General features: G+C 52.6%; 11 protein-coding genes across 11 annotated transcripts; 6 read left to right on the top strand and 5 right to left on the bottom strand.

The window, feature by feature from the left end:
• Positions 1 to 126: 126 nt before the first annotated feature.
• Positions 127 to 701, top strand: DSM5745_01747 (PLAC8 family protein; the record flags this gene model as incomplete). The annotated part of the gene is made up of 3 exons (XM_026743763.1): positions 127 to 181; positions 231 to 328; positions 390 to 701. 3 exons carry the CDS (start codon positions 127 to 129, stop codon positions 699 to 701), a joined length of 465 nt encoding a protein of 154 aa, XP_026606926.1.
• A 2597-nt stretch (positions 702 to 3298) lies between these two features.
• Positions 3299 to 4925, top strand: DSM5745_01746 (Zn(II)2Cys6 transcription factor; the record flags this gene model as incomplete). The annotated part of the gene is made up of 2 exons (XM_026743762.1): positions 3299 to 3354; positions 3482 to 4925. The coding sequence occupies 2 exons, from the start codon at positions 3299 to 3301 to the stop codon at positions 4923 to 4925; spliced, it is 1500 nt and encodes a 499-aa protein (XP_026606925.1).
• A 92-nt stretch (positions 4926 to 5017) lies between these two features.
• Positions 5018 to 6401, bottom strand: DSM5745_01745 (uncharacterized protein; the record flags this gene model as incomplete). Its single annotated transcript, XM_026743761.1, has 4 exons — positions 5018 to 5789; positions 5839 to 5965; positions 6029 to 6158; positions 6231 to 6401. The coding sequence occupies 4 exons, from the start codon at positions 6399 to 6401 to the stop codon at positions 5018 to 5020; spliced, it is 1200 nt and encodes a 399-aa protein (XP_026606924.1).
• Positions 6402 to 8633: 2232 nt separating this feature from the next.
• Positions 8634 to 9341, bottom strand: DSM5745_01744 (uncharacterized protein; the record flags this gene model as incomplete). Its single annotated transcript, XM_026743760.1, has 1 exon — positions 8634 to 9341. One exon carries the CDS (start codon positions 9339 to 9341, stop codon positions 8634 to 8636), a length of 708 nt encoding a protein of 235 aa, XP_026606923.1.
• Positions 9342 to 10245: 904 nt separating this feature from the next.
• Positions 10246 to 12498, bottom strand: DSM5745_01743 (Fatty acid desaturase; the record flags this gene model as incomplete). Its single annotated transcript, XM_026743759.1, has 2 exons — positions 10246 to 11886; positions 12319 to 12498. 2 exons carry the CDS (start codon positions 12496 to 12498, stop codon positions 10246 to 10248), a joined length of 1821 nt encoding a protein of 606 aa, XP_026606922.1.
• Positions 12499 to 12663: 165 nt separating this feature from the next.
• DSM5745_01742 (uncharacterized protein) lies at positions 12664 to 14227 on the bottom strand (the record flags this gene model as incomplete). Its single annotated transcript, XM_026743758.1, has 5 exons — positions 12664 to 12789; positions 12853 to 13141; positions 13201 to 13748; positions 13804 to 14111; positions 14161 to 14227. The coding sequence occupies 5 exons, from the start codon at positions 14225 to 14227 to the stop codon at positions 12664 to 12666; spliced, it is 1338 nt and encodes a 445-aa protein (XP_026606921.1).
• Positions 14228 to 14541: 314 nt separating this feature from the next.
• On the top strand, positions 14542 to 16498 carry DSM5745_01741 (fungal specific transcription factor domain-containing protein; the record flags this gene model as incomplete). Its single annotated transcript, XM_026743757.1, has 6 exons — positions 14542 to 14744; positions 14810 to 15319; positions 15360 to 15559; positions 15604 to 15763; positions 15841 to 15951; positions 16006 to 16498. 6 exons carry the CDS (start codon positions 14542 to 14544, stop codon positions 16496 to 16498), a joined length of 1677 nt encoding a protein of 558 aa, XP_026606920.1.
• A 146-nt stretch (positions 16499 to 16644) lies between these two features.
• Positions 16645 to 17172, top strand: DSM5745_01740 (uncharacterized protein; the record flags this gene model as incomplete). The annotated part of the gene is made up of 1 exon (XM_026743756.1): positions 16645 to 17172. The coding sequence occupies one exon, from the start codon at positions 16645 to 16647 to the stop codon at positions 17170 to 17172; it is 528 nt and encodes a 175-aa protein (XP_026606919.1).
• A 2522-nt stretch (positions 17173 to 19694) lies between these two features.
• On the bottom strand, positions 19695 to 20136 carry DSM5745_01739 (histone H4; the record flags this gene model as incomplete). The annotated part of the gene is made up of 3 exons (XM_026743755.1): positions 19695 to 19720; positions 19776 to 20051; positions 20127 to 20136. The coding sequence occupies 3 exons, from the start codon at positions 20134 to 20136 to the stop codon at positions 19695 to 19697; spliced, it is 312 nt and encodes a 103-aa protein (XP_026606918.1).
• Positions 20137 to 20938: 802 nt separating this feature from the next.
• On the top strand, positions 20939 to 21503 carry hhtA (histone H3; the record flags this gene model as incomplete). Its single annotated transcript, XM_026743754.1, has 3 exons — positions 20939 to 20963; positions 21062 to 21169; positions 21226 to 21503. 3 exons carry the CDS (start codon positions 20939 to 20941, stop codon positions 21501 to 21503), a joined length of 411 nt encoding a protein of 136 aa, XP_026606917.1.
• Positions 21504 to 24168: 2665 nt separating this feature from the next.
• Positions 24169 to 26073, top strand: DSM5745_01737 (MFS transporter; the record flags this gene model as incomplete). Its single annotated transcript, XM_026743753.1, has 2 exons — positions 24169 to 24802; positions 24860 to 26073. The coding sequence occupies 2 exons, from the start codon at positions 24169 to 24171 to the stop codon at positions 26071 to 26073; spliced, it is 1848 nt and encodes a 615-aa protein (XP_026606916.1).
• Between the last annotated feature and the right edge of the window lie 137 nt (positions 26074 to 26210).

The raw sequence follows: 26210 nt of genomic DNA, 5'->3' as shown, positions 1-26210 counted from the left end.
GCTGTTTAAAAGCAGGCCGACCCCGCGCTTCGTCCAACTTGAAGCTTCAACTCTGGTCCCTCATTTTTTCACACTCTCAATCTCACCATCTCGAAGAAAGAGTCGATATCCCATTCTATCATCAAAATGTCAAACGAATGGAACAACTCCGTCTGGAGCTGCTTCAGCCCCGTCCAAGCCTGTACGCCTTCCCTCCCCAACCCATCAAACCCCCGCTAACCCACCACCAGGCCTCATGAGCTGCTTCTGCCCCTGCATGCTCTACGGCAAACAAGCCGAGCGCCTCGACGACCCCGGGTTGAAAGAAGGGCGCAACGTTAACGGCGACGTAAGCCCGCTCTTCCTCCTACCTACCCAATTCCACCCACTAACATCCGCATCGCCATCAGTGCTGCCTCTACCTCCTCGCCAGCTGCTGCGGTCTCAATTGGGTCCTCCAGATGATGAAGCGGCGCGACATGCGCGAGAAGTTCGGCATCGACGGCTCTGTCGGCGAAGACTGCATCCTCTCCTGCTGCTGCTCGTGCTGTGTCCTCGTGCAGCAGGAGAAAGAACTCGATGCGCAGATGAGGCGCTTTCAGACTGTGGGGTCTGCTGGGTATCAGCCGCCGCCCGCGATGGCGTATAATCCGGGTGGTGGGTATGAGCCTGGTACGGCGGTTTCGCCTGGGGTTGGGGTTGAGGCGCAGGGGCAGAAATGAGTGTGGATAATATCTCCATGATGAAGAGATTTTGGTCAGTTATTGTGGCTTTTGAGAGATACCATTTTGCCTTGCTTCTGTGTGGTTCTGAACTCTTCATGTTTCTTGTCCTTTGGATGATTGCAAGGATTCGCATCTCGAATCCCCTTATTGCGGTATGTAGCTCACTCGAGCTCTAACTTGAATCAGTGAGTTGGAGCTTGAGATAGTAGTGATAGCTTAGGGCTAATAGATACAAAAAACTACTGGCTTCACGCCTGATAATGCTCTATACTCTTCTCTATAGTATAGCAGTTGATCTAATGCTACATTTGCCACATGGTAGATCTCCTCAAATAACATACCGAAACCCCGGGTGCCGACTACTCAATCCCTCCCTCTGCCCCTCATCCAACCCCTCAAGCACCCAATCCCTCTTCCCATCAGCCCTCTGCCCATTCTCCCACTTTACCCAGACAATAAGCAAGCCTGCAACCCCCCACGATGCCATCAAAAATGCAAACATAATCGCATGTCCATTCCGATACTCCGGCGCATCATCCGACAGATATACCCACGGCGCAAGGATACCACCCAGCGAGCCCACCGTGAAGACTAATCCCGACGCAACGGCTTTAACTGTTGGCGTGGCAGCGTTGTTCACAGCCCAGGTAATGTACAGCGGGATGAAGGAAAAGATCCCCGGGGCGGCCAGGTACAGCGCGCCGTATTTTGCAGAGGGCATGGAGGGTGGTAGGAAGAGGAGCATGCCTACGCCTGTTATGGCTAGGGGTGCGGTGAGGAGGATTATGTACCCGCGTGTCCGGTAGTGGTCGGAGATGTAGCCGGTCAGGATTGAGAGGAGGCAAGCTGCGGCCTTTTGCGTTGTTAGCTGGGGATAGGTAGGGTTTTTGTAAGAGGGGGGCGTTCGGGCTTACGTAGGGGCCGACGGATAGGAGCTGGGCGAGTTCGTCAGTGTAGCCCATTGCACGGATGATAGATGGGGAGAAGAGGGAGAAGGATTGGGCGCACGTGCTGTTCGTGGATACTCAGCATATAGTAGTTCCGATTGAGGCAAATGCAGGGTAAGGAACTCACTTTCCAAAGAAGAAGCCTAATGCACAAGCCACTATTGGTAGAGTCGTCAGTCCTTGTATGATATGCCGGACTGTAGTACGTGAATGCTCGCTTGTCCCGGCTGCATCGATCTGGATTCTGTCTGCAGCAATCTTCCTCTGAGACTCGGTGAGAAACTTGGCTGTTCCGGGGCCACTTGGGATGGTAAAGAAGGCGATTATTGCGAGTATGACAGACACAAGTCCCTGTTTCTGATTGTTAGAGTCGGAGGTCAACAATAAACGGACTTTGCTAACCTCAAAGAAGAAGATATTCTTCCACGTATGAATAAGACCCCACGCTGGTATCTTGGATAGGCCAATCGCAAGCAAACCACCGAATGCACCGCTCGCTGAAGATGCAGAGATATAGATGCTCGTTCTAAATCCGAGCTCGTGGCGCCGATAGCTGGCCCTGTTAGGCTTGCTCAGGGAAGTTTCATAATGGCGCTTACAACAAGGAGAGCATAAACACCAGGCCCGGCGAAATCCCTCCCTCAAACACCCCCAGCACAAATCTACAAGTATACAAGCCCCCTCTGTCCGTCACCAGCGAGGTTAGCATAGTGACAGTACCAAAACAGAGGACCAAAATAGGCACGTAGACATGTCCGCCGACGAGCTTGCAGAGGATGTTAGACGGCAATTCAACAACGCAGTAGGAGACAAGGAGGCATGTCAGTGCGATATTGAAACGTAGACCAGAGAGGTCTAGGTCCTCCTGGAGTCCGAGCAAGCGCGCATTCCCGATGTTGACGCGGTCGATGAAGCTGAAGAGGTTGATGACGGTGAAGAGGGATAGGAGGTGGATGTCGAATTTGCGGAGGATGAGGCGGGTTTCTTTGTTTTCGTTTGTTTCAGTCACTGATTCGGAGCTCAGGATTGCTGCTTCATCCTTCTGCTCAGCCATGGCCAGGTGTCGACTGGAGAGAGAAAAGGCGCCAACCTCGCTGGGCACGTCGTGATGAGGTTGAGCTTATGCAGCAATGGATTGCTTTTTGCTTTTGCTTTTTGGGACCAGCCAAGCAAGGGGCTGCACGCCGCAGAGGCATCATGCATTGCAGCATTCCAGAGCTCGAATCCTGTCGGTTTATTGGTCAATAGATTTCTCTCCTCAATGCTTACCGTATCCCTTACCTCTATGTACAGTACTCTGTACTTACTGTTTAGAGCCCTAACTGGCCGGGCTATTGGCACAGAACAACTCCGGAACTTGTCTTGAGAACTTGAAGTTGCAACTTTACATTGCTTAAATAATTTGGTAAGAGATCACGGAGAGTCAGGGACCTTGAAGATATGTACGAAGTATACTCCGTATGTCTTCAAGAATAGCGCGGATCCCGATGTCGGCGGGTCCACCTTCCCTTTCTGGTGCTTGGGTGCCATTCGCACGTGGCTGTGCCATCGATAGCTGAGTGAGCCTCGAGGCTATGTCCAACACTTCGACTTGTTTATATGTCTCTCAAAATAGCAGAACTTGGTATTTCCTACTACCCAGTGGCCATGTCGCCGACTGGAAAAGACGCAGCGGAGCGCGTTTTCTCGTACAATGCCTCAACGTCAGTCGTCTCCTGACGCAATGCCAACACGGCGCAGAAAATTCACCACTCGATCATTGACGGGCTGTCGAACTTGCCGGTGGGGATAGCTCTGAGTCCTGAAAGATGCCTTGACTAATTCTCGCAGCGCCCGGCATAAAAAATGCGATGAAACACCAGGAGCATGCAACAACTGCGTCTCCACCGGCCGCAAATGCGATGGTTATGACTTATCTCGACTGCCAGTCAACAAATCTACACCCGTGACACATCCAGTGATAACATCGCGTCTGGGATGGTTGACAACCGCTGACGAGATGCGCTCGTTCTCGTACTTTGCACATTGCTCGATTCCAAGCCTGTTGGCGTTCTTCGACTCCTCGCTCTGGCAGAGAGTGGCTCTGCAGATGAGCCATCTCGACCGTGCGGTCTACCACGCTGCCAGTATGCTCGGCGCTATCCACGAAGACTCCTGTCATAACCAAATGCGCTTGTCTGGGGAAGATCTCTCCGCGCCTCGCCATCGGTTCGCCCTCGAGCAGGCCTCCCGCTCCTTTTCAATCTTGAACCGACGCCAGGCCTCACGCGATCCCCAGTTGCGGGAAGTTGTGCTATTATGCTGCCTACTTTTTGTCATTGCCGAGTCCCTTCTAGGACAGTATGATCGTGCCGTGCAACACCTCCGAGGCGGACTTCGGGTCTTGGGAGAGGAACTCGAGGAGCAGCACCGCGTATCGCCCCTGGATCGTTGCTTGGTTGAAACATTCCAGCGGCTTGATGTCGAGTTCGCGCAGTTCGGAAAGGGGCGGCCGTTTCTGTTCAATGCAGCGCTGGATACGGATATTCCAAGTCAGAGCTTGCAACTACACGGTCCAGACGATGTATACCGATGTGTGATCCGCCTGCTGCACATCGACGTTCCTTTTCTTGGTCTGGCCTGGTCGCTTTCCGCGTCTGATATTGAAGCCGATTACGATAATCTACACCGCAGGCAGCAACAAATCCTTTCCTTTGCCTATGGGATCAAGGCGGAGATCCGGTCCTTTCTCAGCCGTTCTTTCCACTATCTAAGTTACAATGAGCGACGCAGGGTAGAACTCTCACTACTCACCTGTCTCGCGCAGATCGTCGCTAACGAAACCTGCTTATTAGGCGGACTGGTGCCTATCGATATGGCTTCCGGATTCGTGGATCTCTTGGATTACTACGAATCGATCATGGCTAGATATCCAGAGCGTCCGACAATCACTCTCGATAACGGCGTCATCCCTACTCTGTGGATGATCGCATCCAAATGCCCGGATTACTCAGTCCGGTTGCAGGCGATCAACGCTCTTCTGGCGTGGCCGCATTGCGAAGCGCTCTGCAATTCAAATGTAGGGGCTTCGTTGGCTCTGGAAAATTTGAAGGCGGAATTAAAGGCAGACGATGAGATTCTCTCTTTTCTGGCTGTCAGTGGGCAATCACATGAAGAATTGAGTCACTATCTCAAGAAGCACTTGGAGTTCCACGCAGCATGCTGCAAATTGGTCAATGGTCCGCGCGGCCACGACTATTCTACGATGGACCAGATTCAGAACAGCACTTCATGATTCCAGAGACCCCCAATGGCTTCATTATTTATCCACTACTGCAAAACCAACGCCGGGCTCTATCTATACTCCGAACTGTGGACATACAGATTTCACAAGGTTACCTCATAAAGGGCAGAGGGGAGTGCGTCCGACTGCCCCTTATAAATGTTCGCCACCTTGAATCCCGCCTTCTCGAGAAGAGCCACCCATTGTTGCTGTGTTCGCTCAAGAGAGGAGAACAGCTCCATCAACTGAAGGTCAATTATCACCGCCAATGGTGAAACATCAGGGCCGTCATGGCCGTCTGGGAACGTGTAGTCGTGGATGAGCAGGACCGAGTCCTCCACCATGGCGGCCCGGATGTGAGACAGAGTTAGCAATGCTTGCTTGTCCGGCCAATCGTGCAATACCCGCCGCAAATAGTACACCTGGGCACCATGAATCGGTTGCGGCTCGAACATACTATGCTTGACGGTGTCCATGTTCTCCGGAAGTGGTTCCTTGATATCGTCAATCACCTGGGGAAGATCCTCGAGAACCAGTTTGCCTGGTAGTTCGGGGAACCGCTTGGCGAAGGCTCTGAGGGTGTGACCCACGCCACCACCGATATCGACAATCGAAACTCGATCCGGATCAGAGGTGGCCAGCTTCTCCGTAACTGGATAGAGATCGAACCAATAGTCCCCGCTATCCCGCTCGGTCTCCGTCATTGCCACGTTGAAGGCATGCTGTACCTCGGGATTCTTCTTCAACCAGTCAAAGTAGTGGTCGCTTGTACCGTACGCGTACTGGAAGGGCCCGTCGTAGGCGTCGTCGGGGTTTCGGTAGCCGTTCTTCTCGAAGTAGTCGAAGAGTTTCGCAGACACTTGCATGACTGAATGTCTGCATTCAATATGAGTACCAATATCGACAAATACAGTATCCTACTTACTGGTGCTTTATTAATTCATTAGGCACCGTGCCACTTTTGAGCGCTATCGCTGGCGGCAGAGGCCGATACGCTCCTGCAGTGGTAGTTTCAAAGACACGGTGAGCGCAGAGGTGTCGCATCACACGTTCTGGCGAGTTAGTGGCGTTCTTCTCGACCCACCGGAGGGATGAAGAGACAAATTTTCACTTACTCAGAAGCATTGCATCCCCCTTAGTTTTCGCAGAAAGCTCCTGGGCACTCATCTCTACATCCCCTGCTTCAGCGAATGCGTCGAAAACCCCCATTCCCTGCGCGACCCGTATATATGCAGTGTGGTAGAACTGTTCAGTGTTTGTGTTAGCAAGCTCAACATAAGGCGTGCGCTTAGCTCGAAGGCCTCGGATACGACGTACCCCAGCACTCATCCTCTGTACGGCCAGCTCGGGAGGCTCCAGCGCTTCCTGGAGCTGGCTTATCGCGCCTAGAAGCTTCATGCGTTCGGCATCTTGGATCTGGTCTGGTGGTGGGAGGTTCGACAATGCGGTTGTGATGGTGGAAGTTAGATCGGACAGTGTGCTCGCCATGTTGCTGTGTTTTTTTCTGGATAGCTCCCTAGGTCTGTTGGGATCGAGAAATGAAGAGGCAGGACCCTGAGGGAAAATAACGAGAGGGGGAGATAGAGGGGTAGTTCTCGCGGGACGGGCTATTTCCTTCCTTTGCTAAATCGTCTAACTCTTCAGGGCAATTGAGAGCGCTATCGAGATCAATGGCTCCAAACCACTGGTCCTAGCTTGCCTTGGCTCTGCAGTTCTCGGCTCCCAGTGGTGAAAGATAGCAACTGGAGCCTGTCCTATTGCTCAGGCTAACCGGCTGCGTACCTAGCCTAGTGTGCAATAGCAGCGAAGTTGGAGTATACCTACCGTCCAGTCCATAGTCTACCAAGACTAGGCTAGGTAGCTGCACCATGCATACGCATACGCGCGTATAGACATACATTATACCATCAAGACGCGCCCAACAACAAATCAACCATGGCCCATGCTCTTGCCATGTCTACATAATGCCGGAACTCCCTTCCAGTTCTAGCCTTGCAACTTCACCAGTGTTGCTCTATTTGACTCAGAAACGTGGAAGGCTCGAACGTTGATAACTACCGCGGCCAGAAAGACTATCATTGAGGTGGACATTGTCATTTGTTTTCTTCGGCTACGGAGTAGACGGCTCAAATACTTATGCGGCCGTCGGCTTTCAGGAAGATCTAACGAACATCCATGTAGATTGATCTTCCGAAGCTAATGAGTGTGGTTAAGAAGCTTCTAATCATGAGCTATAGCATCGTGAGTGAGACGTCTGCTATAGAAAAAATGCATGTTATGTTTGGATGGACTGCCACAGCCGTTGGCATCATCATCATCAATGAATCACTCGAACAGCGGTGGTTGATGCACTATCGTCTTGCGGCTGAAATGTACCATATGGGATCTGACCACACCTCGAAGCTCAAACTAATTTCATCAAGATATGCTAGGCTAGGCCAGCACGGTTACATCCACGATCTCTCTGGAACCTCAGTGGAAAATCCACAATAACCCCGCCAATCGCCATGGCTGCTAGGCGCCGAGTCTACTGTCTCGCAGAGTCGCAGCCTGGACCTGAAGGGCCGGGCCGGACCACAAGAATTCTTCGGCGACGCCGAGGTCTCTATGCAAGCAAACGAACATCCTTCTGCTGTTGTTGGCCAGAAATCTTGCATCGGGCGCCTTCGCCCTGAAACAGTCCTGGCCGGGCTGAAGAGCTGAAGAGCCAGACTACCAGGCGTGATGTCCCATTGGTGGCAGCATGGTTTGTCAAGATGAGTGAGCGATCACTAAGATTCACCTGCAGAAGATTGAATTACCGCCCAATGAACCGGATGACTTTCTTAGCGCGACCAAGTGAATCGGATGACTTTCTGACAAAAATGACCTAAAGGAGTTTAGCGCCGCGTTTTAGCTAGTAATCGTAGACACGCACCTCCTTCACCACCAAGGCCTTTACCTGGCGGGCGTACAAGGCCTTTGCTACACCCGCTACGCCCACTACGATCCCCAGTCTAAATAGCTTCAATTTGGCCGTGTTAGGAAGGAACTGGCAGGCGTACGAGGCCTCTGCGGGCGCACAAAGTTATTCGTTTTAGATAATTACCCCTTTTTAAATTGACCAATGAGATTCCTGCATTCTATTAACGTAAATATAACTTTTAGACGTTCGGAATAGCTTCAGAATGCTTAGTTTAGTTAGGATTATGAAGAATCGATTTTGTTAAACAAGGGTACTATTCTGTTTGGCCGGGGTCGAGCCTCAAAGAACAATTTTACTAGTAAATTACTAGGCAAGTTGTGTGACGGGGCCGAAACAGCGCTCTGTCAGAAAGTCATCCAGTTCACTCGGTCGCGCTAAGAAAGTCATCCGGTTCATTGGGCGATTGAATTACTCCACAGTAATCTACCTAGTAGCGAGACCCTGGATCCACCGCTAGTGCATCGCAGCCATTGCTTGTGCGGGGAAACCTCCGTTGGCGCCCTGGTGGAGCATCAGGGCACTCTACAAACATGGTGGCTAAAACATGTCGACTGAAGAGGGAAATCGATCTGGCTCGAGCAGCCTAAAATGAGATTAATCTGAGGCCGATAGCCTAATGACTGGGGCTCGTGCAATGATGTGATGGGAACAGGGCACGATGGGCTGAGGCTGAGGGTCCCTGTAGGTATGGTCAGACTGCAGCTGCGGGTGTTGAAAAAGGTATATAAGAGAGTCCTCGCTGACCTTGTTCCTCCTCAATCTTTATTCATTCCAGCAGCCTCTGAGATTCCTCTCCTTGATCCGACATGCATTCGAAACTCTTCTCCACGGCTGCCTTGATGGCACTCAGCCTTACTGCCTCCGCCAGCCAGATCTTCAGCAACACCGGCACCACCTCTGGCTGGGACTCCATCAACCAAGAACACAACGGCAAGATCGAACAAGTCACCAACGTCGTCTACCAGGGTTCCACCGCCATCAAAGCCATCCAAACCTATGACAGCAGCTACAGCGGCCGATACCACTCCGAAGTCGTGAAGAACAACGTCTACAAACGCGGCGACACAGGCTTCTACGGCTTCGCCTTCCGCCTGCAGCAGAACTGGGAGTTCACCTCCCAGTCCTACAACCTCGCGCAGTTCATCGCCGACTTCACCGATAGCGGCTGCGAGGACTGGATGCCGTCCACCATGATCTGGCTGCAGGGGAACCAGCTGTACTCGCGCGTGAAGACGGGGACAATCTGCAACCAGGCCACGAGGACCTTTCCCAACTTGGGCACCGTGAGCGCGGGCGAGTGGCATAAGATTGTCCTGCAGGTGAATTGGCAGTCTGGAAACACGGGGTACTTTAAGGTTTGGTTGGATGGGGCGAAGGTCCTCGAGGTTTATGATATCGCCACGACGATTGCGCACGATCGGGCGTTTCAGTTCCGCGCTGGTCTGTATGCGAATTCGTGGCATGATCAGGGGTATCTGGAGGGCAGTCAGGGGACGCGCCAGGTCTGGTATGATGAGATTGCGGCGGGGACGACCTTTGCCGATGCGGACCCTGATCAGTGGTGAGAACTGGAAATGCCGACTCTGATATAGTAGTCTGCACCAGAGGTGGATTAGGGAGCGGTATACGGAGTATTCGGCTTTTTGAATGAGAGCCTGTGATAGTTTAGCTTCTGTAGCTATGACAGCATCAATCATCAGCAATATGGTCAACAGAGATCCAGTTTACCTTTCAGTCGAAAGACTCCGTCTCTATCCCTGCCGCCTCTTCCCTCTGACTGCCAAGCCCCGGTAATGCTAGTACCCGGGAAGGCGAACTGAGTCACCTGGGGCGTTACCTAGGGCCCCGGGGAGCCCGGTCTCCATAGCGTACTAGTGAAGCAAAGGTTGGCCAGCGGAGGATCAGGCTCGTCCCTGAGAACCAGAAAGATTTATTGTTATCAGCATTCCCCCTCCAGCTCACGGCATGTCGCCATGGATGCAGGATCCTTTTCGTTAAAAGTACATTGGCCAATACCTCATGCGTTGTTTGCCCCGGCACTGGAAGAGTGCTTTGGTTGTTCGAAGGCCCGCACTCTATCGCGATCCCGAGCGCAGGAAGGTATGGTTCGTCAAAATCGCGATTCCTGTCAATGTGTTGAGTTCGTTGGAGTGGTAGCTGCACAATAGATTCAACCATTTCTGAAGACAAGTGACCGAAGAGTTTAGTGTGTCATTTCCCTTAACATCTGCTCCTATCCCACAAGGCAAGTGCGATGGCCTGGGCCAGGGGACTGTCTGTGCCTTCCTGTTCTGGCCTACCTCGCTAGAACTTGGCAACAATAAAGACCGAGTCTCCGATCAAAATGCTCCTCGTCGCCTCTTAGTATCACCTCTGATACCCCTCCACCAACTCCCTCGCCGCAACCTTCCGACACTCTTCCCAGACCCTCCACTGCTCTGCAACCTCGCCCAACCTGCCAATCACCTCCTGATTCCCCCTCCCAAACCCAAAGATCACATAAGGGATCCCGACATCCGCGCAAAACTCCCTGACGTGTTTCTGCGCCTTCCGTAGATTATGCCTCGGCAGCCGCGGAAATAAATGGTGCACGACTTGGAACTGCAGCCCGCCGTGGAAGAAGTCGAGCCAGGGCGGACAGTCGACGTCCATTGTTGCGCGGAGCATGCGTTGCGGGAAGGACTCATGCAGCTTCCCAGATATGGAGATGGAGGTGTTGGCTGTGTCGGTTGACATGGCGAAGTGGCTTAATGTGAGTTGCACGTGGAGAGGTGCTGTGGCCACATGCGAGACAAGCAAGAATGTAACCCTGCTCGACCAGCTTGGGATGGAAAGGTAGATCGTCCTATACCCGAACCAGTACCAGAAGAAGACCAGCCCAGCGATCTCCACGTACCGATGCCACCACGCCGGGCCTCTCTTCACAACCTGCGTTGGACTAACTAGGTAGGACCAAGCTAGGAAATAGAGGTTGAATCGGCCGAGCGCCAGAATGGGGTAGTAGAGCCAGTGCTGGTACTTTACAAACAACCTGGCAGCAGCATCAAAGGGCAGAGCTCGGTCATAGTAGCTCGAGTATAACGAGTTGAAGAAATCAGAGGATATCGCGAAGAACGGTAGGTGTTCGATATCTGGATCATGGGCGGGTGAATTCGTGACGATATGATGGACATTATGGTTCCTCTTCCACCAGCCTATCGAGAGTCCGCCGAGGAAATCGCCTATGAAAATCCCGATGCAGGTATCGATATGAAAATTGTGGGTTATGCCCATATGCCCGGCGTCATGACCAGTAAAGAGAAGCTGATGCCAGAACAGACCGAGGAAGAGTCCTGCGAGAGTGTAGTAGGCGTAGTGCAGGCATGTTAGGAAGAGGGTGAAGAGGGCTATGCATCGAAGACCTTCAATAGCGTAGGAGCCATATGGACAGTCGTACAGTCCTTCGGCACGGAGACGTGCGTCAAGTTGGCGGTATTTCTGGATGATTGTGTCTTGAGACTCTTGGTCGAGGGGAGGGTAGTTTGTCATATCGGATGATATGGCGTGGGCTGTAGATGCTTCCACGGTCTTCGCATGCTCGAGCGCATTGCCATTGAGCTTCGGCTTCACTTTGGTACCGATCGCCGGAGGTAGCTCTGTAGCGACGCCTTTTTCATCCTCAATTTGTTCATGTCCATCTCCATCCTCGCCCAACTTCCTAAAGAAGCCCCCCTGTATCGGCGGCAAGAAATTCTCCCACCTCCCTTCAATTCTTCCAATCACAAACTTCCTCATCCGCGCCTGTGCTTCTCTCGAATGAAGCGCGCGTATCTCATCTGTCCCGTCGCGGCCAACAAGGTGCAAGATCGCTTTCTCGCCGCCAGGGTGGTACGGGATCCACGCGTCGGCTTTGATCACTTCGCCATCTAGGATTATGATCTTTGCGTTGTTTGCGATCAGGGCTTCGATTTCCCTTCGCGTGTAGAGACGCGTTTTCGAAGGTGTCGGTGCCATTGATAACTTCTCATTCTGCTTGACAGTCAGACGGGTGAGTATCTGTCGAGCTGGAAGGGGAATGCAGCAGCTGGGAGGCGGACAGAATTAGCGGTGTGCTGGTACCTAAAGTGCTATAGAAGATAGTACTATAGGTCAGGTACCGGTACCTACCTCCCCGCATGCCAAGGGTCAGCGGTACCGGTAGGTAAGGGGGAGAAGGAAAAGAGACCAGGAAGTAAAACCCGCAAAGAGTTCAAATCACGAGAATCGGCTCTACCTTTGGCTCTACCTATATAATGAGCGGCCTGCACATATGAGAGCCAGCTTCACCTGCCATGAAATATCCAACTCCTGCATACGGTAACTTTCGAGGTCAATTCTGCATCTTCCCGCATCAAATCATCATTGCTTTTACTTTTAACGGACCCGAGCCCTAACTAACAACGGCCCGGCGAGGTCACTAACTCCCACGCTGACCAGGTCCGGGATCTTACCCTTATACAAGCCCTTCTCGGCATCGATTCGCTCCCACTCATTCGCTAGCTCAAATGTGAACTCCCTCAGTATAGTGCTGAAGAGCTTGTAGATGTTTGTCGTGGCCACTGTCTTCCCGATGCACTGTCGTCCGCCGAGGCCGAAATGCATGAGGCTTCTCAATGCGCTTATACCTAAGGCTGATTACGCAAGTGGAGCGTCTATCGACGCAGCCTCGGTTGGCGAATGCGCCCAGTCCTCGTTGGCTCCCTCGTCTAGCTGCATAGCAAGTAAGCAGGTAGGTAAGCAGCCCACGCTATGCTCACCCTGGGTACACTAGGAGAGGCGCGCATTGGCGGCGATGGATGGGTCGTCCCACCGAGTTGGGTCGAATATGTTGTGGTCTGGGCCCCAGACGTCGGGGTTGTGGTGGAAGGCGTGGTTGCAGACGGCGTTGGAGGTCTGGATATACAGAGTCGGTTAGGTGGTACTTTCTAGTAGTTATTTAAATAGGGCGGTACGTACACCTTGAGGGAAATGATGACCCTCAATGGTCACCCCGGCTGGATCCATGACGCAGCGAGCTAGTGGCATTGTGAAGACAGGCGTAAGGCGGAAGTTCTCACGCACGCAGTTGCGAAGGAAAGGGAGTGAGGACTCGGCGGTTGTTACTGGGTATGCCGGCTCAAGTGAGCCGAGAGCAGGGAGGTTCGAGTCTATCTCCTCGATGCAGGTCTTCATAAAATCGGGATTGTGGAGGAGATGGTGGAATAGGAGGGTTGAGGTTGCGCTAGTAGTGTGTGTTCCTGCGATTCTGGACGCCATTAGTACCTGTTTACTTTGCTGTTACCAAGGAGCTAGAGGCAAACTTACATAAAGCCAAATGCCTCTGTTTCTAGGTCAATTTTCGTAAGCTTCTCCCCGGTCTCCGGATGTTTGGCTCTGATCAGATTGGTCAGAATGTCCTCCCTGTCTTCTTGACCCAACGGCCCATCACCCTTCAAGTCCCTCAGCCAGCGCTGAACACATGTCGAGGCAAGATCCGCGCAGGCTTTTCGGCCTGTGAAGAGTTTTCGAAGACCATCGTGCGGTATGTACGGGAGCCACTTTTTCAAAGCCTTTGTCATGGACGGCCATGCACCAGTCACGGCGGCTAGCAGGCTATGCTCAATTACAGGAGGAACAAGCGATTCATCGTCGGCCTCCTGCACCCCGAACGACTGGCTAAAGGCGAGTTCTCCAATCACATCAATCATGTAGTAGTGAAGCAGTCTCTTCAGGTTGAAGGCCTCGCCGCTGCTGCAGTATGAGCGGATCCGGTCCTTGAGGATAGCGATATTCAGGTCCATGTACTGCTCCATCTCTTTGATGTAGCTGGCGGCGAAACTATGGGACATGTGGCGCCGTCTTGTAGAATGTAACTAAAACAGCATTTGTTAGAGATGCCTAGGCCTCTGGGGAATGAAAGTATCTCACTGCTTCATTGCGCATGCCGAACACATTCGGATGAGCGGCTCCGTATGCGTCGTAGAACTCGGTTTTCGGCATGGGCTTTGCGCTTCTCTGGTAGATAATAGGGATGGCGCTCTCGTAGATGATACTCAGCTTGTCCGGACCGTATCGGACGACTGGCCCGTACTTCTCGTGGAGTTTGGTCAAGTTGTAGGGCTGCTGGAGGGTGAAGAACTGATGGGCCTGCCATAGGTCCGTGACACTTGCGAGGAAGTGACCTGGGTACTTGGACAAAGGATGAAGGTAACGCTGATAGACAACGTATACTAACGCTGCGATAGTAAGAATAGCCACTCCAGCAGCCCAGATAGTTCTGCTCACCGAGTTGGTAATGAACGTCAACATCATCTTGTGTTGTTCTTCGTAACGGAGTGCTTCGAGCAGCCATTGTGGTCGGGCTAGGGTTCGGTGGGTATTTATCTCTGGAAGACCTCGGATGGCGAGTTTGGATGATGATGCATGAGACTAGCAGTACCCCGCACAAGTAACCTTCAAGCTCAAGGTATAACTGTATGAGCGTTTGGTTGAGTTGAGGACGGAGGGTGCCCTCGGGCTCGGATAGAGACGCGGGAAGGGCTCTTCCGATTGGTCAAGCGCGGGCTGGCATCGGTGTGGGGAAATCTCGAGATATGGGGGATCATCGTGGAGAAGACCAGGGCTCCAAGCAACTACGTAGCAGCAAATTACAGGAACGACTACAATATGACTAAAGTACGCAAAATTGGAAGAACGGAGGTCGCCTGCGCCGAGTGCCGGCGCCGGAAACTCAAGGTAGCCGTGTTCAGCTCCATCAGTGCCGGTTCGCAGTTGACGACTTGCAGTGTGAAGGAACAYGACCGAGTTGCTCTCGGTGTCAAGATCAACAACTCGAATGTCTTTATACGCCGCCTCATGGCAGTGGCCGGGTAACGAAGCCAGGACGGTAGGCCTTGGTTCCGAGAATCGCAGAACAACCTCTGACACGTTCCAGGAGCCGATATGACTTGATGAAGAGGATAGAGATCCTCGAGGAAAAGCTGCGAAGTGTCTCTACGACACCTTTGAACTCGGGAGATGATAGCGCTATCGCCATGGATAGACAGAAGGAACAAGAGTCTCCTAGCCAGCGAACGGCCGTAGACGAGGGTGTGCCTGTTGACATACTCTCAACGCACGCCTTGACGGAAGCATCAGATAGCGAAATCGGATATTTCGGTGAGTGTCACCATTCTCATCTAGCAAAAAGTCTGACAGCCAGCAAAGGACCTACCTCTAACTATGCCATGTTTCGACTGCTCTCGAAAATCTTCGCTCAAACAATGATGATGTACCTACCGGCGAGCGGTGCGGCACAGGGCCTGGATCCGTGCCATCATTGTGCCCAGCGACATTATGAAGCATCCAATGCGGGGAATGACAGTGCGATAGCAGCAGCAGCCCCTGCAAATAGCGAGCTGTATGCACTACCGCAAAAAGATGACGCCGCGACACTTCTCAACGGGTACTTCTCGACGATTGACTTGGTGCTACCCGTATATCAGCAAGCCGGCTCTACTAGAGGAGTACCATAAATCGGTCGACCAGCAACCACCGAGGTTTCGAAAGGTGCTGCTCGCATTGCTGAACATTGTCTGGGCACATGCAGCCGCATCGCTTGGGTCACCTCGGCAAGAAACGTTCTACGAGAGGTCGGTCGCGCTGCTTGACTCGAGGACTCTAGAACGTCCGAGTTATGAGCTAGGTCCGGCCTCCGTCTCTGATGCTCGAGTCGTGCTAATTGGTCAGTGCAAACGCTGCTCCTGATGGTCGAGTACAAGCAGAACCATCGGCGCTCGATATCCAGCTATACAACTCATGCGCTGTGTGTCAAGGCTGCGTTTCACATCGGGCTTCAGTCTTTGGCGGCCGCCAGAAAGCCAGATGAGAATATCCTCCGCTGGCGTCTGTGTAATGGGGTGGTCAAAAATGACAGGAAAGCCGTCATTTTCTCCCTGATAACCAAGAAACTAACAGCTGCCGCAGGGTGATGGGGTTGACGCAAGGCCGACCGTTCTTGATACCGCAATCCCACAATGTGGTCAACGATGAGATACCCAGCCCAAATATTAGCGACCTTTACGTCGCCAAGGTTGTGTAAGATACTTGTAGCTTTTATCGCCGGCAGTGAAGTCACTCATTGTGTCACAGGGCGTCTCATCCCATCATTGAACAAGCCGTGGAAGCCTTGTACAACGGTAACTTAGAGCGGGCAGAGCCTCCCAGAATGCAGACTCTCTCCCAATGGGCCGATCTAAGCTGGCAGATCGATGTGTGGTCAGACAGTTTGGCCTTGGTCGGAGCCCTGATATCGCCGTTCGAATTATCAGCGCCCTCGAAGGGAACAGATGGCCGTGTCGCTGCTCGAGTACACTTGTCCATCCAATACTATCGAATGCGGATGCTTGTCAACTTTCCTTTGATCTCACAATTTCTCCTGTCCCGTGAGGGAACTTCCCTCGGGCCTCGTACAACAGACCATATGAGGCAAAGTTTGTCTCAAATAGTCCAGGATGATGGCGATGCTGTAGGAAAGCTACGCGGGATAATATCTGCGCTCAGTAACGCTGATGATGGCTTCACCAGCTCGTTCGCTAAACGACTCCTAGTCTTCAGAGCTCCGAGGGGCATGGGCAGAGTTTGAGGGGTCTCGAACTAAATCTGGGAAAGAGGTATTATGGGTCGGCCAGGCATCCCCAGTCCCCACTTGTCCTGGTGCTATAAAGAAATAGATATGCGTTCGTGATCCCGTGCCGCTTCCTCCGAATGTAAGATCCAAGCACCGGTAGGATGTACAAACCACAGTTTGAGCATGTCGAGGCAGGTATCCCCGGGGTGCCATCTGATATGTTCAGCACCGGCGGTGAGGAGGGCCTATCAAGGGAGCATCAGAACTATCTTCTGAATCGTCACGGGACGTTGCAGCTCAACCCTATCCCGTTGATGGACGACAACGACCCGTACAACTGGCCGGCTTGGAAGGTATCACGCACCCGCTATCAGTTGGTGAGTTGGACTGTGCTGACTCCTCGTTCGACCTCGGAAAATCATCAACCTCGCCCTAGTTGCCTTCCATGCAGTGATGGCAACGTTCACCACGGCGGCTATACAGTGTGCCTTGTGGGAATAGCAGATGATTTGGGCGTCGGTGTGCACCGAGCTAGCTATCTCACCTCCCTGATCATTGCTGTTCTCGGCGCTGCACCTTTGATCTGGAAGCCCCTTGCTGATCGTTATGGTCGACGTCCTGTGTTTCTGCTCTCGTTGATCTGCAGCCTTGTCGGAAATATCCGTTTATCTTCGGGCTTGTGGTTGTGAGGGTGGGATATCGGTGGATTTATTGGGTATTGGCAATGGTCTGAATTCCCTTGCTGCTCTCTCGTTGCGAGACGTAGGCGTAAAACTTGCACCCGGGTTGCTGGCAAGCTTCGGGTCAACGGCATCCAGCTCGTTTTGTACTTCTTGCTCGGCCGTGAGACGCTTTACCTTCCGTCCGCTCAAAATAACGAGAAACCAACCGGGTCGCGTTTATTCGAAGTCGGGCGTCTCAACTCGACCCCTTTAACCCTGGGAGACTCCTTCAGTCCTTTGACCTTGGCTACACGCCCATCTGTTTTATTCCCTGCCGTCGCGTACTCCATTGTCTTTCTTCTGGCTGGTATCCTAATAGCAATCGAGGTCCCCTAGGTGTTTCCTGATAAGTTCGGCCTGGGTGCGCAGCAGGTTGGCCTCCAGAGTCTAGCTATCGTCATCGGCTCGGACCTTGTCGAGCACGTGGGCGGCCATCTCTCTGATCAGTTGATGTCGTATCGTGAGAGACGAATCGGTCGGACTCCGGTGCCCGAGCATCGGTTGTGGCTTAGCTACAGCGGGATTGGTCTCGCAATCTGCGGCATCGTAGTGTTTTTGGTCCAGACAGATAACGCCTCTGGGCTGTGGAATATATCGCCGTTGATCAGTGCTGCGATTGCTGCAGCAGAAATCAAATCGTCACGAAAGTCAATATCACCTATGCAGTTGACTGTTATTCACAGGACGCGGCTGGTGTGGGGGTGTTTATTACCTTCGTCAGGCAGACCTGGGGTTTCATTGGGCCGTTCTGGTAGATGGACTATCCGCTTGTTAAGTATCCGGCATGGGCTGACCTAGGCCCTTGAAGGTTTCCCCAGCTGCTCGAGAATGTCGGATTTAATGGGAGTACCGTTGTCATCGCTGCTCTGTTGGTCGGAGGCTCTGTAGGTCGGAGGCTCTGTAATCCCAATCTTGGCTTTGCAGCGGATGGGGCATAAATGGCGATGGTTCAGACCGTACCACGTTGGGATGTGCATGATCGCGTTTTTGTGTCCTGTGGTTGCAGGTGTTTGGCTGTTGGCATACCGTTCGCGGGTACTGACATGTGTGTTCAGGTTGGYGCTGGTGTATCTGGTTTCCAATACCGATTATGGCCTTGATGTGTTCGTTTTCAGTTGTAACTTGTGTGCTATACGGTGGGCCGACGGTACATGATTCCGTCGCGCAATGGTGTTGTCTTTCGCGTTTACTGTCCATTTGCCATGGACTTCGCCGGATGTAATCAGCGACTGGGATAGTCAGACGTTTTCAGTAGCATCATAGGCCGTAAGTCTCGTTCTTCAACGTATTCAATGGTGTTGTTCAAGGGTGGCTCGCGATCTAAGGGACGATAACCGACGCGGCCATTCCCATTTGGTGGACTTGGCGTCTTCGTTGCAACTTCGATGACCGGCCTCCCAGTGCTCGGGTCGGGCTTTCCTCGATCTGGAAGGTCTTGGCATACGTTTCAATGGGCCCGAATCCGGCCCTTTCCCGAGCTGTATATATCAAGGCCGCTGTGCAGCTTCTGTGTCGCGACAATGTGCTTGGTGTAGTTATATGTAGTATATCAATGCTCTTTGCTAGAAGCTTAGTATTGTGGTATGTTTAATGAGTCCTCGTACCCGCATTCTGGGCTGTTTCGGCAAAACCGTGGACTTGCACGTCGATATATATATCGTCGACTACTCCAGCATAACAGTACTGCATCATCTTCAAACCCAACTCTACATTGGCACCGTAGGTTTTCCATCACTACATACCCAGTCCACAGCAAGACACGACGCCAGCGTAGAAGGGACCAGACCTCAAACATAGCAGCTCCCATGGGATTGAGGCCAAGGAAGCAAGCTACTCATGAGGCCGGATATACGAGGGACGGATTGAGATCTACGATGGACAAACTGGACACACCTACCCACGCACCACATGGCCGAAAGGGAGAGAAGAGAACGCATGAGATGTTCATTATTAAAGAAAATACCATACACAAAACACAGGTCGAAGTATACAGACACTGCCACTATAGAGCTCGATATGTACACCGAGGACACAAGGCGACAAGGCAGCCAAACGCGAACGCGAAACTGGCGACCAAAACAACGATGAGCACCAAGGCCGAAAACAGGAAAACACTACGAAGACCACAAGGGCTACAAGGAGTAAGATGATTTTTTGATCGGTTGTATTCATATGACCGCGTCTCATGCAGCGCGATCGTATTTAGCCCATGGCGCCAGCCGGGAGCATGAAGGCTATGATACAGAAAATCAAAGACGAACACTAACTAGCCAGTAGTGGACGCTTGGGAAATAGTAAATAGAAGATACGTTAAAGCAAACCCAGAGACCCATGACACTTGTGTAATAAAAGATCAAGAACACCCCAACGTCCCAGTCATACCGTGAACCAACCCGAAAAGCAAACCGTCGCGTCACTGCTGCGGAAGGACAATCGACGCGCCGACCGCGCAGGATGGTGGAAACGAAAAAAATGCAGAAAGAACACGCTTAACCACCGAAACCGTAGAGGGTACCTGAGAGCGGACCGGTTAGAGCGAATGGGATGAAACAACGATCGAGGGTACTCACGGCCTTGACGCTTGAGAGCGTAGACAACGTCGAGAGACGTGACAGTCTTGCGCTTGGCGTGCTCAGTGTAGGTGACGGCGTCACGGATGACACCCTCGAGGAAGGTCTTGAGGACACCACGGGTCTCCTCGTAGATCATGGCGGAGATACGCTTGACACCACCACGGCGAGCGAGACGGCGGATAGCGGGCTTGGTGATACCCTGGATGTTGTCACGCAAGATCTTGCGGTGACGCTTGGCACCGCCCTTTCCGAGACCCTTTCCACCCTTTCCACCTGTAGAGAGGACGCGTCAGTCGATGATCTTCGAGATAGCCTCAATGGGATGGATGGCAGATAGATGTCACTTACGTCCAGACATGTTGATAGTGTGTGAAGAGATTTAAGGTTAAGGTTGTGAGGTGGAGATAGATTAAACGTCAAGTGGACGGCGAGAGTTGTTGAGAATGGAAAGCGGATGTGCTTCACGGGACAGGAGATATTTGTATAGAGAAGGGAAGCGCGTGGGGAGAGAGCCGGAATCACTCACGTTGAGAGGATTGACCAATCAGAGGACGGGGGCGGTTGATCTGATGAGCGGACTAGAACGGGCGGTAACGTGACCATGACGCAGTTGATCTTGCAGGGGGAAGTTGATCGCGCCGCATGGACGCGTCAAGACGCGGATCAGAATACGGAGAGTGGAAAGTAAATTCTTACGGGCTACAGAAACTACTGGAATAATTCTGATCTGGCAAGAATTCGGGGATGGGGATGGGATCAGTAAGTGAATGGGGGACATTCCAGATCAATGATCCTGATTGCTGATTGGCCCTCCGGGAACGTCTCGCTTAGTGTAACTGCCAGGCTGACCGCCTGGCCCGCAACCCTTTCGATCTCCCCAGTAAAACTGGGCCGCGAAATCACGGCTTATGGTGTGCTGCTTTCCGAACGCTTTTTTTGATCAAAGGAAAGGGCGCTAAGGCCACCCAACTTTGCAGGCAAACCACAGGATCACCACCCGCCTCTCGCTTACTACAAATACCTTCCCCCACCCGCCCCCTCCATCTTTCTTACATCCAACTATCCTTTCCGACTACCTATATTCAGCCATCGAGTTTCCCAACTACATCATCAAATTTCATCTCAAACTCCACTAAATCCATCAAACCTCATCGTCAATAATGGCTCGTACCAAGCAGACTGCCCGTAAGTCCTCACCTTGCTGTCCTTTCTCTCGTGGCACGGCCGTGTCACGGTCGCGTCGCTCCCTGAATAGCTTCATGATGCTGACTTTACCCCAACAGGTAAGTCCACTGGTGGCAAGGCTCCCCGTAAGCAGCTCGCTTCCAAGGCTGCCCGCAAGGCCGCTCCCTCTACCGGAGGTGTCAAGAAGCCTCACCGCTACAAGCCCGGTATGTACCACTCATCCCACTTATCATCTCGTCGCGTCATACTAATAACCCTCAAGGTACCGTCGCTCTCCGTGAGATCCGTCGCTACCAGAAGTCCACCGAGCTCCTGATCCGCAAGCTCCCCTTCCAGCGTCTCGTCCGTGAAATTGCCCAGGACTTCAAGTCCGACCTCCGCTTCCAGTCCTCCGCCATCGGTGCTCTCCAGGAGTCCGTTGAGGCCTACCTCGTCTCCCTCTTCGAGGACACCAACCTGTGCGCCATCCACGCCAAGCGTGTCACCATCCAGTCCAAGGACATCCAGCTCGCCCGCCGCCTCCGCGGTGAGCGCTCTTAAGTTGCTTTTCTTCGTGGTTGGTTCTTCTGGGATGGCGATAACGGGGTTCATCTTTTCTTTTTCATGACTGGCGATACATGACGGGTTTTCTTTTTTCCACAATATCAATGGGTTCGGCAATGGGTTTTGTTTTTCTCGCTACGTTTTAAATAGTAGGCTGCCCATAGCGGCTGGCGATTCTCATGGGTCTACTCGAATACTATGTACATTAAGGACTCTTCAATCCTCGCATGGTGTCATGTCGATGCCACCGGATGGCATGGACGCAATGCAGTATCTATGATCAATCAAGCCAAGTCCCATTCAACCTTCACTTGTAATCAGTAGCATGCAAAACGTGCTGGTTTCTCGCGGTCGCAGGCACCACCGCGTTCCCAGTTCCACACGCCCCTCCCTGCCATGCTCATCGCGACGCGTAATCGTGGTCTCTAGGGGAGCCTCGATGTCCTTGGACTGGATGGTCACTCGACCGGCGTGGATGGCGCTGGTTGCTGTCTTCAAAGCGCGACAAGGTAAGCTCAACTTACTCCAGGAGAGTCCCAGCAGAGATACGCCTCGTTTCCCACGGCGCGACCGCCGGCCGGGTCTTTCGATCCAGGAGAGGCGCGACCGTGATGCGACTACCACCGTATGAGAAACACCAGACAAGTCAGTGAAGTCGAACTCCGGGCAGCCCTGTGAAGAGTATTGTTGTCCCCTGCCTGGACTGTAATGGTGTCTCCTCACTCAGATATAAAGGATGACGAATACTAACTCCTGCACCGCCTGTCTACTTACCACGTACCTGCTCGCGAGCTGGCCGGGGCTCTGCATCGAGTGCTGGACAAGTACCCCCATGGCCATCACACACGCCTGCAATATATCTGAATTCTGGATAGGCCGTTTCGTAGGACGCGAGACCGACCTGTAGTCTCATCAGTAGTATATATTAGACGATGGCCGCCGACTCTTTCCATTTTCCGCAAGCCTTGCGTGCTGGAATATCTATGTAGATGATCTAGAGCCGAAGCCGCATCGCATGATTCGCATCGCTCTAATCCACCCCTGAGACGAGGTTGAGATTGCGCCCAATCTATATGGCACATATGCTGCCTACACTAGTGCCTACTACAATATATATTAGCGAATCTGCCTTGTGGATACATACTGTCGAGAGCTGATTGAACTTTTGAATGGTTCAAGATTGAGCATTTAGTCTAGCGTGATCGTGATTCGAGGGGCATCTTCAACTCTCAAGCAGTCAACGCCGATAAGCTACAAATAAGCATCGCATATTCTGAGGGCAACCATAATCCAAAATGCCGAGGACTTTAGCAACAAATGGCCAAAGAACATTCACATAATCCAATAATAATATTAGTTCTAATTATTCATTCCAGAAAAAGCCCCGAGACCTCTACCACGAAGACGAGGACCTAGGCAGCGCCACCAGATGAAACAAATCGAAGATACCTCGGCAAATCGAAGATTCAGCATAACCCTACGATGACTCAGGACGATTATCTGACAGCGTGTGCATAAGCCTCATAAAGTGGTTCTAGAAGTTCCCCTTAACGGCTTTGACCTGGCGCAGTGGGTCACGATGGGGTTCCGATTGCTAAGTTTTCTTCTTTCGCCGAGGCTCCGAAGTTGACGGGTCCACTGCGGTGATAGAGACGTGGTTGCGCGTCTGTATAATTTTATACAACTGCGAGCGCCTTAGGAGCAGAGACTGGGAATTTTTGCCTTCGGTGGGCTACGAACTGGTGACCTGGGGCCAGGTTGCTAAGCACAGACGTCAGGAGGCCAGGATTATATGCACGGCGGAGAATAGTTATCTGCTCTGTTATCGTGAATCTGACTGATAAGCAACGCGTGGAAGGGCGCATCGTCAGCCGAGCCCGAGAGCAACCTTAGATGCCGTGTGAGCCGAATGCGGGACTGGCATAGCACTGACACTCTGACATGAACTCCGTCAAAAATGTTTAAGTCCGTTTCCGATGGGCGCATAACCTCTTAACCCCTAAATGCGGCTTCATCACTAATCCAATAATACATACGGAATTATACACAAGCCACCACCAGGAAGAGAAGTTCTCGATCTCGGGCCCGGCTAGTTCTTCAGCGTCATCCACGGAAGACCGCACCCTGGACAAATCACCAGGCAGATGTCAGCGGCGCCGCCCAAGGTCTCTCGTTTCCAGCACTCGGCAAAACCCGACCTTGCCATCTGCATCGGAAATTATGATCGCAGACTGTGCATAGCGGCGGCATAAGCCGGTTAACGCCCCTTGGCAACCACTTAGTGCGCTGGATCTTGACCAGAAACAGCCTAACACCAAGACCGTCTGAGCATGAGATCCGACACTACTCGAGTCAAGATTTCCCTGGTTCCATAATTATGAAGTCAGAAGACTTTTTCTGCGGCTTAGCCTGGTGCCTCTGTATATATAGGTGGAGGGGTCCCTGATAGGAATGATACTTGTTTGTTTCAAACGAATCTCCGGTTTCGTGCTATCCTACGCCCATTCCTGAGGCTATTTGTATAGCTTCCTCGCACTCAACCGGCTATCTCTCCATCCTAGAGCTATTTTACGCCATCTAGCGCGGCGCGCTTTCTCCGCAAGCTTCAACCGCGTGGCTTATCAACGTCAACACCTACTGAGCGGCAGTCGAGTTCATCGCCATGGCCAAAGAGGACCATGGAGCCCCAAACGGGACCTCACCCATTGAGGCGCCTGCACCGCACAAGATCCCCTTCTGGCGTCTGGTAACCGACCAGGGCGCCGTCACGCAGGCAGTCATCGATCATAAGTACGCTGGATCAGGAACAGAGGAGGACCCCTACGCCGTTGTCTGGATCCCCAATGATCCTCGGAACCCCATGGAATTCTCCCCGCAAAAGAAATGGTCTTTCACGCTCGTCGCTGCGATTGCGACACTGGCCGTCGCCTTGGTCTCCTCAGCGTATACCGGTGGTGTTGCAGAGATCGAAGCAGAGTTTGGTATCGGCAGCGAAGTTGCGACCCTGGGCGTCTCTCTCTTCGTCTTGGGATTCGCAATTGGACCTTTGCTTTGGGCGCCTCTGAGTGAGATGTTCGGCCGCCAGATCGTTTACTTCTTTACCTACCTGGCTCTTACGGCTTTCAACTGTGGATGCGCTGGCTCGAAGAACGCATGGACCCTTATCATTCTTCGCTTTTTCGCCGGTGCGTTCGGTTCTTCGCCTCTTACGAATGCTGGTGGTGTTATCGCCGATATGTTTGCTGCTAAGCAGCGAGGTGTTGCCATGAGTCTGTTCGCTGCTGCTCCGTTCTTAGGTATGGCCTGACGACTCGTCTTGATTATGAGCCCAAAGCTGACATTCTGTGTTTTAGGTCCCGTCCTTGGCCCTATCATCGGTGGATTCCTCGGAATGAACGCTGGTTGGAAATGGGTTATGGGCTTCCTAGGTGCCTTTTCAGGTGTCCTTTGGATTGCCGGAGCTCTCTTCCTGCCAGAGACATACGCCCCAGTTCTCCTTCGCCGCCGTGCTGAAAGACTTTCCAAGATCACCGGCAAAGTCTACCGAAGCAAGACAGACATTGAACAGGGAAAGACTTCCCTCGGCGCAGCTTTCAAGACGGCCTTGTCTCGACCCTGGATTCTACTCTTCCGCGAGCCCATTGTTTTCTTGCTGTCACTGTACATGGCTATTGTTTATGGAACCCTGTACATGCTTTTCGCCGCCTATCCCATCGTTTTCCAAATGACTCGCGGCTGGAACCAGGGTGTCGGTGCCCTCCCCTTCCTGGGTATCATGGTCGGCATGATCTTTGCTGTTGCTTACAGTATCTGGGATAACAAGCGGTACATCAGGGCTCAGGATGAGAATGACGGATTTGCTCCTCCCGAGGCTCGTCTGCCTCCCTGCATGGTTGCCTCCGTCGCAATTCCGATTGGTCTGTTCTGGTTCGCCTGGACCAACTACCCTTCTGTCCACTGGATGGCCTGCATTGCCGCAGGTGTTCCCTTCGGCTTCGGCATGGTGTTGGTCTTCCTGAGTATCATGAGCTACCTGATCGACACTTACACCATCTTCGCTGCCTCCGTCCTGGCCGCCAACTCCGTTCTCCGTTCCATCTTTGGTGCCGTCTTCCCACTATTCACCTCCTACATGTACAACGACCTCGGTATTCACTGGGCCTCTTCTATCCCTGCGTTCCTCGCCCTCGCCTGTGTTCCCTTCCCCTTCCTCTTCTACAAGTACGGCAGGCCCATTCGTCTCAAGTGCAAGTACGCCGCCCAGTCTGACGCCTTCATGCGCCGCATGATGGCCCAAGCCAAGCCCGAAGCCGAAGCCGAAGAGGAGGCCGCCGAGGAGGAGGAGATTGAGAAGTACGACCGCACCGAAGCGCCTGCCCCCCACCCCGAGGACGACGCCAGCTCCGAAGCTGATTCCGCTATTGAAGAGCTCCCCACCATGAGACAGCTCCGCAGCAAGGCCTCGGCCCGCTCGTTCGCTTCCCACAGGTCTCACAGGTCCTTGTACGAGGGCAACCCTTACGACATTGACCGCGTTAACACGCGCGAGTCGTTTGGAGGCAAATAAACGGGACGCCTACGCCTACATTCGCCCACCTATCCTATACTATACCCCGGTACATAATTCTTAGCATTCATTCCCGCATTGCTTTTACACCTTACCCATTTAATGTGTCCATGTGTGATGCGATGGAAGCGAAAAGT

Source organism: Aspergillus mulundensis, assembly GCF_003369625.1.
Source record: "Aspergillus mulundensis strain DSM 5745 chromosome Unknown scaffold_1, whole genome shotgun sequence".
NCBI classification, from domain to species: domain Eukaryota; kingdom Fungi; phylum Ascomycota; class Eurotiomycetes; order Eurotiales; family Aspergillaceae; genus Aspergillus; species Aspergillus mulundensis.
The sequence above is the reverse complement of the archived record's forward strand: the minus strand, read 5'-3'. Positions and strand labels throughout refer to the sequence as shown.